Source organism: Pyrgilauda ruficollis, unplaced genomic scaffold (genome assembly GCF_017590135.1).
Source record: "Pyrgilauda ruficollis isolate IOZ18807 unplaced genomic scaffold, ASM1759013v1 scaffold51, whole genome shotgun sequence".
Classification (NCBI taxonomy): domain Eukaryota; kingdom Metazoa; phylum Chordata; class Aves; order Passeriformes; family Passeridae; genus Pyrgilauda; species Pyrgilauda ruficollis.
This window is the reverse complement of record NW_024526711.1, coordinates 3,774,476-3,790,899: the sequence shown is the minus strand read 5'-3', so window position 1 is coordinate 3,790,899 and position 16,424 is coordinate 3,774,476. Positions and strand designations below refer to the sequence as shown.

At 36.2% G+C, this 16,424-nt stretch overlaps 1 protein-coding gene across 2 annotated transcripts in view; it reads left to right on the top strand.

Moving 5' to 3' along the window:
* The window catches only part of RNGTT (RNA guanylyltransferase and 5'-phosphatase), a 170,980-nt gene that overhangs the window by 31,555 nt on the left and 123,001 nt on the right, over positions 1 to 16,424 (top strand). For both annotated transcript variants that reach the window (XM_041480417.1, XM_041480416.1), the window contains exon 9: positions 11,576 to 11,711. In XM_041480417.1, coding sequence (XP_041336351.1) covers positions 11,576 to 11,711 — 136 coding nt within the window. The remainder of the gene's footprint in view (positions 1 to 11,575; positions 11,712 to 16,424) is intronic.

Here is a 16,424-nt window from a genome sequence, read left to right as displayed (position 1 = left end):
AAAAAAAAAAAAAAAAAAAAGATAAAATTGAGAAACAAATGGTTGGTTGTTTTAGAAATTAGGAGGTAAAAGGTACTAGCCCAAAATTAGGTAGCAAGGAGGCAAAATGGTTGCCTGTCTGTAAAGGCTTAAAGAAAAGATACTGGAATGGGTTAGTGGAAAAACTATTATCCCTGAGAGAGAGGAGAAAAAGTTGAGATAATAGTGAGAATGAAGGAGGACAGAGAAGATTGGAGAGTAGTACTAATCCAATTAAATCCCAAATCTATACACTTGAGAACTCATTATTAAGAACAGGAGACCAGATTGTCGTGAAAGCAGATGTGGAGTGTCCTGGGTTTGCACTGGAAAGCTTGGCTTCTGGGAGCAAAGATATTAATGTGGAGCTGAACTTGAAGGAGACTATGGAAATGAGAAAGAAGCCATAGATGAATTTTCTCATTGTACAAATTACATGACCAGATTCTTATGGATGTGAAATTTTCTTCCTAGTACTGGAAAGTTCCTGAAATAGAGGTTTGCAAAGTTGATAGTGCATTCTTCCCTGATTTAGAGGAGGGGGACAAAAATATAGGGTGTTGAGATTTTCAGCCATCTTCAAAAATGGTGTTAGCAGGGAAGTTAAGGGCTGTTAATCACAAGAAAGCATTTGTGAGTAGAATGATGTTTCTCAGGGTATGAATACTCTCTCCCTGGGCACCTTGTCTTCTGACCTAGGTAGCTACTGTGAAAGTGAACTATTATAAATTGTGTTTTGAGTGTCTTGTCATTGAGTCATGTTTAGGATTAATACGTGTTTGTGGTCTTGGAGTAAGGAAGGAATGTTTGCCTCCTAATCATAGGATAGGGTGAAAAACACACACAAGAATCATCTGGCTGCTCTTAAACCATGCCTTCCTTTTCCTTCTTCCTCTCCCCACTTTTCTTAAGAAATAGACTTAAATATTAATCAGTTTTGCACCATTAGCTGGTATTCCTTGCTCTGTGGCTGTGACATGTTTCAGTGGTGGGAAATTTTAAAGGATAGAAATATTCCATGGTTGGGCATGTGCTGAATAGACTTTTCAGGACCAAGTGGATTTTTTTATAGGAGTGACAGGTTTTGTGAACGACTGGGCTTACCCCAAGTTATTTGATTCCAATTTAAATGAGCTTGATTCAATTGTGCTTATATAACTGTCAGCAATGGGTAAAACCTCAACTGGTAATTACACATCAGTTGTGTGTATAGTCATTCTTCAGACATTTGTATTATTTTCATTGAAAGTCTCAAAGAAGTAGTTGTAAGGGTTTTTCTATTATTATTTGTATGAAATTGTCAAAATGGGGTGACTCTTAAAGAAGAGATTTGGAACCTTCCTTTAAAGAGCCTTACTTTAAAGTGACTGTTCTTAGTCCAGTCTTCCAATCTCCACACTGTGTTTTTATAAGTTTTTAAGGTTATGGGGGAAAAAAATGCAGTTTTTGTTTACATGCCATTGTCCTTTGTGGTCCTTCTTCATAATTATTTTAACAATTCTTAAGGGAAAACAAGTTCATTCATTTTAAACTAGTTCTGTACATCTGCCTCTGTAGATGGAAGAATTTTGGTTGAGAATGAGGCTGCAATCCATGTGGAATGTATTTCACTGACTTTACTTGGAATAATATATCTAATTGAAGATAGTATATATTTTGTCTGGAAACTAAAGTTGTGAAAGTTATTGAAATGGTTGCAGTAAAGCTTTTACTCCCTCCCAGTCAAGATTAAAAGCTCTAAATAAATAACTGTTATAAACTGCAGTACTACTAGTTGTTAGGAACCTGCAGTTTAACTTTGAAGAGTGTAATGATAACATAATGTCAGAAGCTTCTGCAAAAGTATATAAAGATCACATAAATGGTTCAGGATTAAAATGTATTAAGTGCCTTTCTAATGATGGCTGAAGGGAACAATTCATATATGTTAAGCACTCTACAGCATTCCTCTTCATTTTCTAAAAAGCAAATGCCTAATTCATGGTTCTAGTTTGTGCATTTAGGTAGGAGAGGAAGAGGAGATGGAATGGGGAGGCAGGAATGAAGTGTTTTGACATTAGAGAGTTGGAGATTCAGGAACTATGAGTTGTTGCTCACTCTGCACCTTAATAATTGTCCTGTACAGTTGTATTGGCCAGTAAATTTAAGATTATAAGACTAATACTTGCCTGTTCTCTGCAGCATTAGAACCCAAAAATATTGTATGGTTGCTTGAGTTTTCATTTGTGAGTGTAAAAATAAAACTTTTGTAAATGGAGTTCGGATTAAAGGCACTTCTGGTTTGTTTACCATGTTCCCAGTCTCTAGGTAAAGATATTCTAGCTCAGTGCAAGGAAGGTCTAGTACAAGAGGACCTCATTATCTCTCCTCTTGCCATGTTGTCCTTTTCCCTTGTTTTCCCTACTGTACAGGCAATGGGGGCGTGTTTAGGCTTTGGCTAGCCGATTTGACAGCAGAAAAGGAGCTGTCAGGTTTTCATAGCCGGACTTATGGGTATTATCAGATATCTCCTTCATTTTGTTTAACTATTAATTTTGAACCAGGAGAGGTCTTTCTTGATTGGGAGACCGTAACTCAAATGAGGCAGCATAGAGTGTCATAAACTGTTGGACTAATATATGGAACCATTGGATATAAAAATATGTCTGATTTTGTGTTTGTTTTGGGGGGAGGGGGATGGTGATGGTGTATTTATGTATTTATGACTAAGGCACATCCGTATCACTTTGTTGCTTCTTCATCGCCTGAAATACTCCTTTTACAGTCATTGAGTCAACGTAGAGGAATGAATAAATAGGTGTGACAGAACACGTTATCCCTCATGTGGATCTAAATTGCCTTGAATGGCCAAAGAAAGCATTCTTACTCTAGGTTGTGCTTTCTCATTTATATATGCTCACAACACTGTCATGACCCTGAAAGAAGGGTTTTGTGTCCCTTTCTTGCGTGTTTAAGGAGCAGTTCTGATGAGATACTATACAGGAAGTCTACTCTGTGGAGAAGCAGGCCTGATACTTCACAGTTCTGAAGCCTCTTGACAGCACACAAAGTTTCATGGTCACAATTCTGGGCTCTTTGAAAAATGCTACCTAACTGATTATTCATATGTAACTATTTGAGTATTTGGACAGATTGTCTTATAAGCAAGCTCTTTTGTTTATTTGTAAATAGTTAATCCATTAAAATGCATTAACTTATTGTGTAGCTTGTGCTATGAATACTAATCTTAGAGTATTCAACTGTAGTCCTAAAATGTTCTAATGGGATCCAGATAAAGGGTGTGCCTGCATGTATATCTGCTTTTCAAGCAACCAGTATCAGTGATTACTGGCTTATTTATTTATTTTCCTTTCTCCCAGACCACTTTTAGTGGAACAGAACATTCTGTGCTGCTGGTTCTCCTGGGGGGGATTACAAACACATCCATGAAGCGTAACGGCTTATGTTCAGTCAGGGAAGAATGACATTCGGTTTGTGAAGTTGAACTATATAAATATCTAGGGCATCCCTTTCTCTTGGAGCTGATCTATTCTGTGAGCACAAATGGCAGTTGTGTTCCTGCTGTGGCTTGTGCCGGTGATGCAGGCAGAATTGACCCAGAATACACTCTGGCATAAATCAGTTCCAAGTTAAGGGAATCTCCTTTTTCAAAGCTGTGTTACCCTTTTCATGACTGCTCTGTTACTGCCCTTAATGAGAGACGTTATGGTTCACTTGCTTAGGACAGAAGCAATGTAACTACTTGTCATCTAATGCTACATTCATTAGTTATTCTTTCTTGTATATATTTTTGTAGCCTGTTGCTTCAGGCCTGAATTTTGCCTTAAACCTCCAAGATATTTTCAGACGAAGGTTTGTGGAGAGGTATGGAGTAAGATTTTCAAGATTGCTTGATCTTCTTTATGTGCAATAAATTATGAAGATAATAATAATAACAACAACAACAGAACCAGAAAAAAATCTGTCAAGCTTGAGATACAGTTTGTTCCATTAACTTTTTTTAAAGTTGCAAAATTATCAGAACGTTATACCATGGGGTTGTTTTTAAACAGTGTTCCTATCAGTAATTGAGAAATGCACTTAGCATCATTAAAATTTGGCTGAAACAAAGATAATCTAATATTTAAAATTAATCTGTTAATTTACAGGTTGTAACTGGGTAATATCTTTTCTAGCTTGTTAACAATTCTTTTGTTTTACATCAGACAAATCACGTCATAATACGCTATAAGAGCTCCTCAATATGTTGTAGTTGTAGTTTAATTTACCGTTTGTTGTAAGTCTAATAATGATTACAAGAAAACTTTAAATTTAATCCATAAGGTTTAATATCCTTCTAAAAATAAAGAAACAAAACCCCCACTGCACTCTAACTTAATTAAAACCCTGGAAGACAGACAAGAAAAACACTGTAACTGGATAGGCTTTTTTAACCTAGCTAAATTCTTCATTTTACCAGCAGTTTCACAGTCTAATAATACTTTAGACAGAAAATGTAGTTTTACACTGCTTTTGAATTTGCCATCTGTTAAATTAATTAAAGCATCTTTATCTTTGATTTATAAAACAGGAAAAGCTAAAGTTCGAGCTCAGTCTCAACTGCGATACTTTATTAGGAGAAATTATAGTAGTTTCCACAATGCTTATACATTTTTCCATGGTCCTTATTGTTGCCCTTGTCTCCTTTATTAATAAACTTCCCCAGGTGAGAGGATACTGTAAAGTTGCATAACAGTGCAACATTATTTCTATATTTTTCACTACCCTGTTCATTATTTGACCTAATTATTTGTTTGCTGTTTTGGTTTTTTTGTTGTTTGTTTTCTTGTTTGGCTGCAGCTGCTGTTCTGTGCTCTCACTGAACCCTAAAATGTAGCTGCTATATGAGCTTTTTCTGCTGACAGTTAATTTAGAACCTTGTAAGGTGGGCAAGTGTGGTCACATCTCTTCTCCTGGCTGTGGTACCCTTTGGGTATCAAAAATTTTTTTGTATTTGTTTGTTGCTGTAGTTTTGGGCATATAGAATATTTCTGTAGTAAATATCATCTGCAGATCCACTCACTTTTGATGACGTTCAGGGCCGTAACAGTCACAGAATAACCCCTCTGGACCTTGCAATGTCAAGGGAAACAAATGGAAAGGGAAACTTACATTTAGAATTTAAAGGAGAGTGATGGCAGGCAAGAATAAGGTTTTGATGCTGCATATGATAACTGTGGAGGAGACTGATGAATAGTAAAATTTATGGAGACTGAAAAGCTGTATAAGCTGTGTGGTATCTCTTAACTTAGAGTGGTGACTTGACAAGGTTACTTCATTATCTGGAATACCACCTCAACAAATCTTGTGGAAATGAAATTCTTGGTTCTCAAATAAGCAGGGTGATTGGTGAAAATCAATTCATCAATGCCTGGAGCTGTTTAGAAGACATGTAGATGTGGCACTTCGGGACATGGTTTAGTGGTGGACAGATAGGCAGTGTTAAACTTACATTTGGACTCAATTATCCTAAAAGTCTTTTCCACTTGAAATGATGTTATGAATACCAAAAGCATAGCCCTTCCATTGTGATATATGAGGTGATCAATAAGACAAGAAAGTTTTTTTTTTTTTCTGTACTAGCGCTGAGTCAGGGCAGTGGTATCTTGAACTAATGATTCAGAACATGAGGCTGGTTGTTGGAAATCTTCTGATTTCTCACGAATTTAGATGTTGGTGTAACAGATGAACTAGGGCAACTTTCTTGATTGTAACATAAATATAGGAAAGCATTCATTTTGTTTAGGCAAGATGCAAGACAAAATATGCGGAATAACATTTTCCTAATAACAGAAAGATAAAAAAATTGTTACAGAGTTCAGATTAAAAAAAAAAAAAAAAAAGACTACAGGATTATTAAAGAAAACTTCTGGGTTACTGTTGAACCTGCTGCAGATGCCTGATCAGAGTTGTCACGATGAGCACACTTGAACATCTAATGCAAGCTGAGTGTTTTGACCTCCACAATATGAGTTTAACCAGGACAGTTTTGAGGCACAGCGAACTGGTCATTTCACCCCATGGAGACACCTTACAATTGTGGAAGTTAACCAGAAGCTGAATTCTACCCTCTTATGAGGGTGGAGAATTGGTGGAGCATTTCAACAGGTGACAAATCTAGGTGCTTTTGAGTGTAGTAAGAGATGTACAAGATACATTTATGTACTAAACAAGAGCCTAGTAACAGTGTTTTAATACTGAGGGAAAAAAAAAGTGTTGATTTTAGAAGCTAAGTTTGGATCAATCATGCTAAGGCTTTGCTTTACATTTAAATAATTATGCTTGTAATGAGAGGTAAAAATAGATCAAAAATGCAGGTTTTCTCTTTATTGAATGACAGATTTGATTGCCCTAAGGGCAGTAGTTAATAGAATTATTCAGAACTACTGTGACTGAGGAACACAGTATAGATGAGGAATGGGATTTTCTCTGAGTTCAGGCATTTTGGTAGGAGTTCATATAAGGGAAAAATTGCGGTTTTGACCTAGAAAGACTGGTATATCTCATGCTCCTGGACTTTGAAAAATTGCTGTTTATTAGAGAAAATGAGGCTAAGAAGATTGCTAGAATTCGAAGATAGGTAAAGAATAGATTGAAAGAAAATGGCAGTGGATGGTTTTGAAAGAAAATGCATAAAAAACTATAAGTAGAGCTCCTCAATATAAATTTTTTTGTATCATTAAGTATTGCGAAACAGAATCCAAGTATGATCTGATAAAAAAATGAGGGAGATCAGCCACTGAATTCACTGAGGAGCAGAATAATAAAACTGGAAGGATATTTAGTAGTAGAAAATGCAAGGTCATGAATGAAAAATATTGGAGCTGGAGACTGTTAATTGGAAATGACTGTCAGTCACAATCTAAGGGATTTTTTTGGTTTAAAATGCTGTGGAAACTGTTGATGGCATGCTTTAATCTAGAAATAAGCAAGAGAAATACAAAGTGTTGGTATACTCAGAGCAGACTAACTTCCAAAGGTCTGTGTGTGTGCTTAAAAAAAAATTATTTGGAATTTGGACTGTTGAATACATAATTCTACTGCAGCTGCTGCATGTAGAAAGCAGTGTCTCATGCTGGCTGGTGTGCCATGTACTCATGCAAATGACAACATCTTTGGAGAAGGTGGTTTGTGGTAGAACTGTCAATGCGCTGATTAAAAAGACATTGTTTCCTTTTGTTTACACATTGAAAACAATATTATAAGTCTTCTTGTAAGTTCCTGTGTTAGTGTCCCTGTATCCAGGCTTTGTCATCCTTGAGGAGACATCTTTTAAAGCAGTAACCATTGCCAGCAGCAATTCATGGAAGAAAGCAAGCTGAGCCTTCCCCATTTATCGGGATTTAGGGTCTTTTGTTTCATGTACCACAAGCCAGCTTCAAATTCTTCTAATTTAAACTTACTCTAAATCCAGCACAGCCTGGATTCGGGTCAGGGCATGGAACTGCAGCAGCTTAGTGACACAGATAGATGATCTCCTACTGTCAGTGAATAAAGGGCAGTCATTAATTTTCATTCTCCTGGCCTTTTCCTCAGTGTTTGATGCATCTGGCCAGAAGTTGATGCTTTCTTGCCAGGAGGGAGTGGCAGGGTCCAATGTAAAGCACTCGTGTGACTTGGCCTCATCTTAGGTGATCCATCTGCAGAGTGGTGACATGCTCGTGGTTTTGAAACGTTGCCAATCATAAAAGGAAATTAAGAAATGGAAAATCATATCTGTAGCAGGATTTCGTTGTTACCTCTGCGTCAGTGAGCATATTAGAGATGCCAATTGCTGCTCAGATTTGGGTAATGCTTATTTGTGTGGGAGGGCAGCACTTGCACAAGACTGAATTCCAGGCTGTATAATGAACTCCCTTCGGAATGGAGAGCTGCTGTGTATTTCGTGCTTAGAGTTGGTGATGGAATTTCTTATATTTTGCATTCTTTAATGTGATAATACAGACACAGGCATATTTAAAAAGGAAAATTTAAAAAAAGCAGCGATGGCAGCACTGTGTCGAAATGAATAATCTTCTTTGATACAGCCTGTCTAAAGAAATACTGCAGGGCAAAGAAAGCTCCTAAAGGAGCTGAATTTTTAAGCTTCCTTTGAAACAATATTTCTAATCCATTTGCTACTTGTAGATTTTTTTTCAGAAAATTACTTGTGTGTTGGACTCAAGCTCAGAAGATAGGATCTTAAACTTTGAGGAAGCTGTGTTGTATTTTTGTATTAGTCTTCAGGTTTTAATACTCCTATAATGCACAAAATTAACATATGTAAGCTTACTGCTGAGATGGTTGCTGTCATTTTGGCTGAGAGAAAGTTAAACATAAATAAAGCACATCACAAAATTGAAGTTGGAGGCAAAACTTCTGTGAATACATAGGCAATCAATTTTGTGGTAAATATGTTTTGGCAAGCACTACACCATGTGTAGTGAGGTACTGTGTTGGGGGAGTATTTTCAAATCCAGTTTTGTGAATCATAATAATAGGGAAAAGAGGGCAGAAGCCACGTGTTTCAGTGGGTACAGTGTTGGAGGTGGTGATTGGGAAATGCAGTTCTATTCTTGTTCCTTAATCTCAGTGACCATATATTGATGGACACCAAGTAATTTGCCTTATTTTATGCATTAAGTAATATCTTCCTGAAATGCACTTTCAAATTTAATGATGAAAAATGCTAAACATCCACATAAAGGAGAAACCTCTGTTTTTAACTTTGGATTTTCAGTGTAGCTCATGTCAGCTTAAAAATCGTGTAAAAACCAAAAACCTACCACCACCACCAAAACAAACTTAACTGAAAATGGAAGCCTAATAAAATAATTATTTTAGCTTGTGTTTGGGGCCCAACTGATGTGGGCTGCAAGATACAGCATATAGGAGGAAGCAAATGAGCCTTTGATACAGTTGCCTTTATTTGGGTATGCTAAAAATAACTGATTTCTGAAGAGAAAACTTTATTCGATGGTTGACATTTTTTACAGTTTAAAAATTAAAATTATTAATACTCTGGTAGGTGATTTGGAGATCTGTTTGTCTAATGCCAAGAACTGTCACTCTGCAAATGAAATTTTCATCCTGTTTCCTGAATTATTGTGTTAATAATATTGCCCAGTTAGAATTAATAACAGGAGTTGCCTCAGGATCAGAAGTGAATGAAAAGTAGCTTCTAATGAAACTTTAGATTTTACCATTTCTATGACTAGATATTTTATCAGCTTGTGATATTAATCTGCATGGACACCATGACCCTCTATTTGTCAGAATTTCTTGGTTTATAGAGATTGCACTGACAGTTTTGAGAGATGATGTTTGTAGCTCAAGTATGATTCTGTACTTCCATGTATAGTTTTCAGAGGTGAATGAGCAGTTATGTTATTGCTCTTATTGCTGCCCTGTCGTTGTTATTTTATTCACTTGTCTGGTTTTACATTTGGATTGAGCCATCTGATGTAGGACCATGTCATCTTGTATACTTGCCCAGAATCTAAAACAATGGGGCCTGGTTACTAATTGGAGCTTTTGGATGCTCACACAATAGAGGTAATTAGTAATAAATGTTCAGCTGTAATAGCAAGTGGTGTTCACAGTGGGCAGTGCAGTGCGTCACAGTTAAGTTCCTGTGTTGTGTCTCTAGAGAATGTGTTTGAGAAATCATCACGTTTTTTCTTTGCCTTTGTGGTGTTGCCCAGAGGCATGTTCTTTATTCTGGCGTAAGTGCTTATCTCCTAATACCTTAATTAACTTCTTAAAATATAAATGGCCATGGTACATTGAAGTAATATTCAGAAATGTGCTGTTCAGCAGTCCACAAGATTTCTCCATGAATGCTTGTAGTGTCATCTGGATGAAACTTTAAACCTGACATTAAGCACATGAACTTAAGCTTTTTGAGTGAAACAAGCAAACAGAAAACCTCAACCAGCCAACCAGCTCAAATCCCTCATTAATTGATAAATTCAGTTTCATCAAAACCTTGCTTATCTCTTTCTTCTTGCATGTTTTCAATTATTAGCTCTCATAGAACACTTCTGTTTTTCAGTCCATCCTTGACCAAATTTTTTTCTGTCTGATGTTGGTAGTAATTAGAATTTTGATAAATTCTGTTGTTTGGAGACCACATTCAGAGTTTTATTGCAATAGTTTATTAAATTGGGAGACTAGAAGAGTTTTCAGCCATTCAGCTAAAAGAAGCTCAAAAAAACCCTTTTAAAATGAGACATATCTGGATCAGTTTAATGTCTTTTGCAAGCAGAGAACTTGATCAGATTCTAAGTTAGACAGGTATATTACCATGAGACCCAGACAGATGGGTCTACGTGAAAGTAATTCACTGTCCTGAGATTTTTTTCTGTTTTCAAAGTCAGCGCATGCTGTTTCTCAGCATCTCTCTGAAGTAAGATACAGAATCATAGAAATCATAGGCTCATAGAATGGTTTGGATTGGAAGGGACCACCCAGATCATCTAGTTATGAAGGAAGATGGCATGCAGAGATGTATGCTTAACAAAAACTGTGTTTCCATACCGAATGCCTGTGAAAATTCTCTTTGGGCTTTAAGAGGTCTGTTACATGGACTCAGTTGAAGAATTGTAGCCCAATTCTGCAGTGTTTGTCCATGTGAAAGGAATATCTAAGGTGTGGCCTGGTTTAACTCCTGTAGCAACTAAGCTCACACATCCTGTAGCAGGATAGGGGAGAGAATCAGAAGGGTGAAAGTGAGAAAGATCAGGGGTTGAAATAAATATAAGGAAAAATAAGGAATTTTTACTATTTCCCATTGGCAGGCATGTGTTTAGCCATTTCCAGGAAACCTGGGCTTCATGATGCACAACGCTGCCTTGGGAATAAAAAAACCATAACTCCAAATGTTCCCTGCTTCCTTCTCCTTCTCCCATTTTTTATTGCTGAGAACAGCATCATATGGTCTGCGATATCCCTTTGGTTAGTTTACAGGTTTAAACTTTTCAATGTAAAAAAGTATTTATAAAATGTTTTTTAAATAGTATCTGTCACGAAATTCTGCAGTGTTTGTCCATGTGAAAGGAATATCTAAGGTGTGGCCTGGTTTAACTCCTGTAGCAACTAAGCTCACACATCCTGTAGCAGGATAGGGGAGAGAATCAGAAGGGTGAAAGTGAGAAAGATCAGGGGTTGAAATAAATATAAGGAAAAATAAGGAATTTTTACTATTTCCCATTGGCAGGCATGTGTTTAGCCATTTCCAGGAAAGATGGGCTTCATGATGCACAACGCTGCCTTGGGAATAAAAAAACCATAACTCCAAATGTTCCCTGCTTCCTTCTCCTTCTCCCATTTTTTATTGCTGAGAACAGCATCATATGGTCTGCGATATCCCTTTGGTTAGTTTACAGGTTTAAACTTTTCAATGTAAAAAAGTATTTATAAAATGTTTTTTAAATAGTATCTGTCACGATTACTTGCTTTTACCACTTAATATAAAACAAAATAATAGATATTTTGAGGATATACCCGTAATTATAATATCTTAACACTGCCTTTGCAGGTATATGATGCTGATTGATGGCAAGAATGAAGTTTATATGATTGATAGAGACAATTCCATTTTTCATGTATCCAACCTGGAATTTCCGTTTCGTAAAGATCTTCGCACACATCTAACAAACACTCTTCTAGATGGGGTAAGGAGCATAATGTATAATTATTGTAACTATTTCAGTGCTGTTTGCTTTTGTTCATACACAGGGACAAATTTTTAGGCCTGGATCAATGAATCATAGGATTTCAGGAGGAATATAAGTTCAGTAACTGGCTGAATGTGGGAGTTGCATTTTGTTAGAAATTACTTACCTACAGAATAGGACTGGTGACTGCTCTGGGGGGAGCTGTTTGTCTTCGAAATAAATCAAGGTTTTGAGATGGCATTATCTGAATATGTGAAAAGGCTTGAAGAAAATCTAAAAAATTACTGCAGAACTTATCTCTTGCTACAGCTTTATATTTTGAAATAGTAAACATGGTCAATTTTATCCAGCTTATGGAAATACTTCTAAAATCTGATACAATTTTCATGATGTTTTGATACACTTTTGTGGATTGATGTCTTTGTTTCTGTCACCTTTATTTTCACCTGATTGGAATTTTTGAATGATTTACAAACAGCTTAGTTATTTTTGTTTAAGGCTAAAACATTTATAAGTTGCTATGCTAATTCAAATTATGTCAATTTGCTAATGAACTTTTTGAGCCAGTTGTAAAACAAGCTGTAAAACATATGGATTTGTGTCTTTGGAGGTTGGGCTGGACTATTGTTGGCAAACTTTTCACAACTGTAGCCACAAGAAGAAATTATTTCTTTCTTGACTGTCCCATTTCACATGACGGAGAGAATTTCACTAGCTCTTACACTAATAGATCAATGCAGTTTCCTTTTATGTTTCAGTAGCATTGGAGACTCTACATTGCTGTAACTCCTGCTTGATGAAGTATTTTTGTACCTGAGATAGCTTCCATATTGATCCTCTGAAGTCTATTGCACTTTTCAGCCATATTGTCTTTATTAACTTTCTTTCCTTTCTCAGGCCCTTGTTGTCAGTATTCTATTTGAAATGTCACTTCTGTGAATGATGTGTCTTACTTACTTATTTACATGTGAAGTGTGTATAAATTGAATCTGTGAGGATAATTACTGCAAGGAACGATGTACTGTCTCAGGGATAGAGAAGCAGATAATGGAATATTTTCCACCACCTCTGCTTCATTGAAAAATTGAGAGCATAATGCAAGAAATGCCATGCTGTCAGCTCAGAAGTGGTTGCACAAGCTGTCGTGTCTGGTAGGAGCCTCTTCAGCCAGGCAGCTTCCGAATGATATACATATTATTCTTCATGACATGCATTAGGTTCCATGCTTTTGAGATCACAAACCTGGTGTTGCTGTTTTTTTCCCCTGCTACCTCTAAGGCTCTTGAGAAAGTAATGACTTGCTAGTGTCCATATGGTACAGTCCTAGGTGTTCTTGAGGGAAGTGGCTGCTCTTTCATTTGTTTATTTAATTATTCTCTTTATTTCAAACAGATGTTTTAGTGAAGGTGGCTGATATGTATATGGTGGAAGACAGGGATATTGAGATAAGTGCATAATGTAGCTGTGGGGCATGGAAGAGGGTCTCTGGTCTGGTGTGTTGTGTTCCCCAGATTTATTGTTTAAGTCTCCTAAGAATGACTGAAGTTCTCTCAGGTACCCAGGGCATGAACTATAACTTTGCTTAATTTGTTGTTCTGTAAAAGTTTAACTGTTAATAGTGCATTTTGGTGTTTCACTTTATTGGCATAAAATCAGTCTAAGTGTGATTTTTTTTTTTTTCTCCCACATTATTTCTTTAATAAAGTGAATAGCAAAGTGACATGAAATGAACAATAACTAATTGAATGAAGTACCCTGAGATAGAACTAAAACCTTTCAATGGATAAATACTTTTCATAGTACATATTTCTAAATTTGTTTTGGTATGGTCAAATACCAAATAAAAAGATGCTGGTGGAATATTTTTTTTTCAATTGAAAGTCCTTTAACAGGTTTGAGGATAAGACTTGCTTATTATTTGAAGCATCAGAAGAACTTAACTTTGTAATTGAATATTTGTCTAATGTTGATGCCAAATGAAAATTTCCATGAATGATCCTTTACTCTAGATATATGCATGATTGATTTTATTTTTTAATTCCATGGGAAGAAGTTGGCTTTTTCTCTTAACATATTTTGCTAATTAGTGCTTGAAGGACTGTTGAAATTAATTCTTTAGTTACAGGCTGAGTAGCTCATACTTCCTGTCCTTGAAGTAGCTTTCTCTCTTTCAGGGAATGAAAGTATAGATTGAGGTGGTCCAATTGGTATCACTTTAGACTATTCTTAAAAATATGAGAAAAAAGGAAAGAGAAAAGAGAAATATCAGTGCCATGTAGTGAACAACTATTGGTTTTAAGAATACAAAAGATTAATATCCCCCTAACATTATTTAAAATGACAGTATACATGAAACTTTCATAAAGGCAATTTCCATGCATTCAGGGATCTATTAACTTGCTTTAAGGCCTCTGGTATGAGCCTTTCATGTGGTACTCTTTGAGAATTTCAGATGCATTTGTGGTTCATTTTGGGCTGAAATTACTTGCAAACAGTTCTAATGTGATCAGTGACATCTTGGGTGAGGACAGATCTGCAACACTGTGCTCCTCTCCAGCTTTTCGTTGCAATTGTTCTCCTGTCATGGAAGAAAGTTTTCTGCAAACCTCATTCAAGCTATTTAAATTTAACCTACAGGTGACTAGTATGACTTATTCCTTTAGAAGCCAAATGTTTTCCATCCATAATGCTATCTGAGGGAATGCGTGGAGTTTTGTTCAGATGTTTTGGCTGTCATGTAAAAAAGCTAAATAGCTATTTTCAGGAGCTTTTTTGGCATTCTGCTCAGCTTTGGAACAGTTGAGTAGAAAATCCAGAGTCATCCTTAGGCTTGGAGTAACTTTTACAGTTTTAATGCAATTTTTTAAACTATTTTATTTTTATATAAAATACTGTTTACACTTGAAGGCTTAAGAGGGCCAGGAACTCTATAAATGAAGAGCGAGATAAAGATGCATTTATGTTTTTCTGTCAGGAGAGACTTTTTCTATTTGTAAGCTGTCTCAGAAATTGCAGAACTTAAAACTTTTTGAGTTTGCGAAAGCTGGTGCAAAATAGATTTATGCAAAATAGACGTAAGTGAAAAGGCAAAACAAAAACTGTTTTCATTCCTGAAATACAGCAGTGACTAGAATTGCATTAAAGGTAAATGGATAAAGGATTAAGAAAAGGCACAGGAGAAAAAGGAAAAACAGACAGATATATTATTAGATCTGATTCCATACTCTATGTCAACAAAAAAATACATTCTGCAAGTGGCTGGTAAAATTGGATCCTTTGCTTTGTGATTGAATTTTGGATTATTTTAAGTCCAAGTTACTCTCTAGAGATGTGATTCAAGGAAAAAAGCTGTGAGCTCTCAGTTGAGCATTGTTCTTCTGGTACTTGTCCAGCAAAAAGCTCTTAGCACTGTTGCAGGTCTAATACACTGTACAGCTGTGCTCTGCAACACCACAGGATTGAGGAGAATCACACCAGCACAGTGTTGCCAGATTACATCGCATTAATTGAACACTGGACCTTGTTCTTCAGGCCCATGGGTTAAGTGGATAACTAAACCAGCAGCTAATAGACAAGTGCCAGTAGCAGAGGTAGTTTTGAAACACACAATACTGGCTGTAAATCTGCATGGAGTCTGTAGAAGGAGCTGCTGCATGGATGCAGGTGTGCCTTATGGATAATGTTACATTATATTAACATGTCATGTGAGTGGATTTGGGTTTAAGATTTTAGTTATCTAAAAATTTGCTTGAATGTAATCTTATAGTATCAGGTTATTACTCAGGTCAGAATGAGTGAATTTAATTGTGGTAATTTCTCAAATACTACATTTTCCCATCTTCTCTGAAGTTGTCTCTGGGGTCTATTCCCTGGTGCATTTTTCAATTCTGATAATTTCAGGGAAGATTCTGAAATCAGACTGTAAAATAATGATGTGTTAGAGCATTTCTAATCTGAACCATTCCTATGCTCACTTTACAGTTTTTGCCTTATGACAGTTGTATTGGCGTAACTAATGGAGCAGGGAATGTTGTTGTCATGATGGAGATGAGCAGCGCAGGAATTTGTCATCTCATCTTCTAAGGCATATTGTGCTATTGTTTTTTGCTCTAGTAGCTGGGATTTCAGTCAGAATGTCAAAGAGAACAGGAGGCAGGGGAAGAATAAAAGAAGGGAGGAGATGAGGGAAAAGGCTTCTTTGATCAGTAACATAATAAAAATGTTTGCATGTCTGAAGTAGAGAAAAAGTTAAAAATAAACACTTCAAAGGATGTTTAAAAAGGGTTCTTGGTCCTCTTTGTTGTATTTTTTAATCTTTCTTAAACTGAATATGCAGAGATTCAGATTTTTAAAACTAGGCATAAAATCTTGTAATACCAGGCATTGAAATGTTATTAGGGTTTGCATACAAATGCTAGCTTTGCATCAAAGCTGAGGTTCTGAATATGCATACTGAGAAAGTGAGGCCTTAAACCGTAAGAATGTGCTCAATTAAATGTGTTCCAAAAAAGTTGTTTCGCCTGCCAGTTCAGCTGAGAGTTAATGAAAAACAATGTCATTCTTTTGTTTTACTGTTACTTTATTTGTTTCACCTGATTACTATCAGGAATTTCAGGTGGGGCTTTTTATCCTGGGTTTTTTTTCCCTTGCATTATATCTTTACACCTTCTTCCAAGTTTGCATATCATGCCTTCTGTCTCTTGAGTTGTA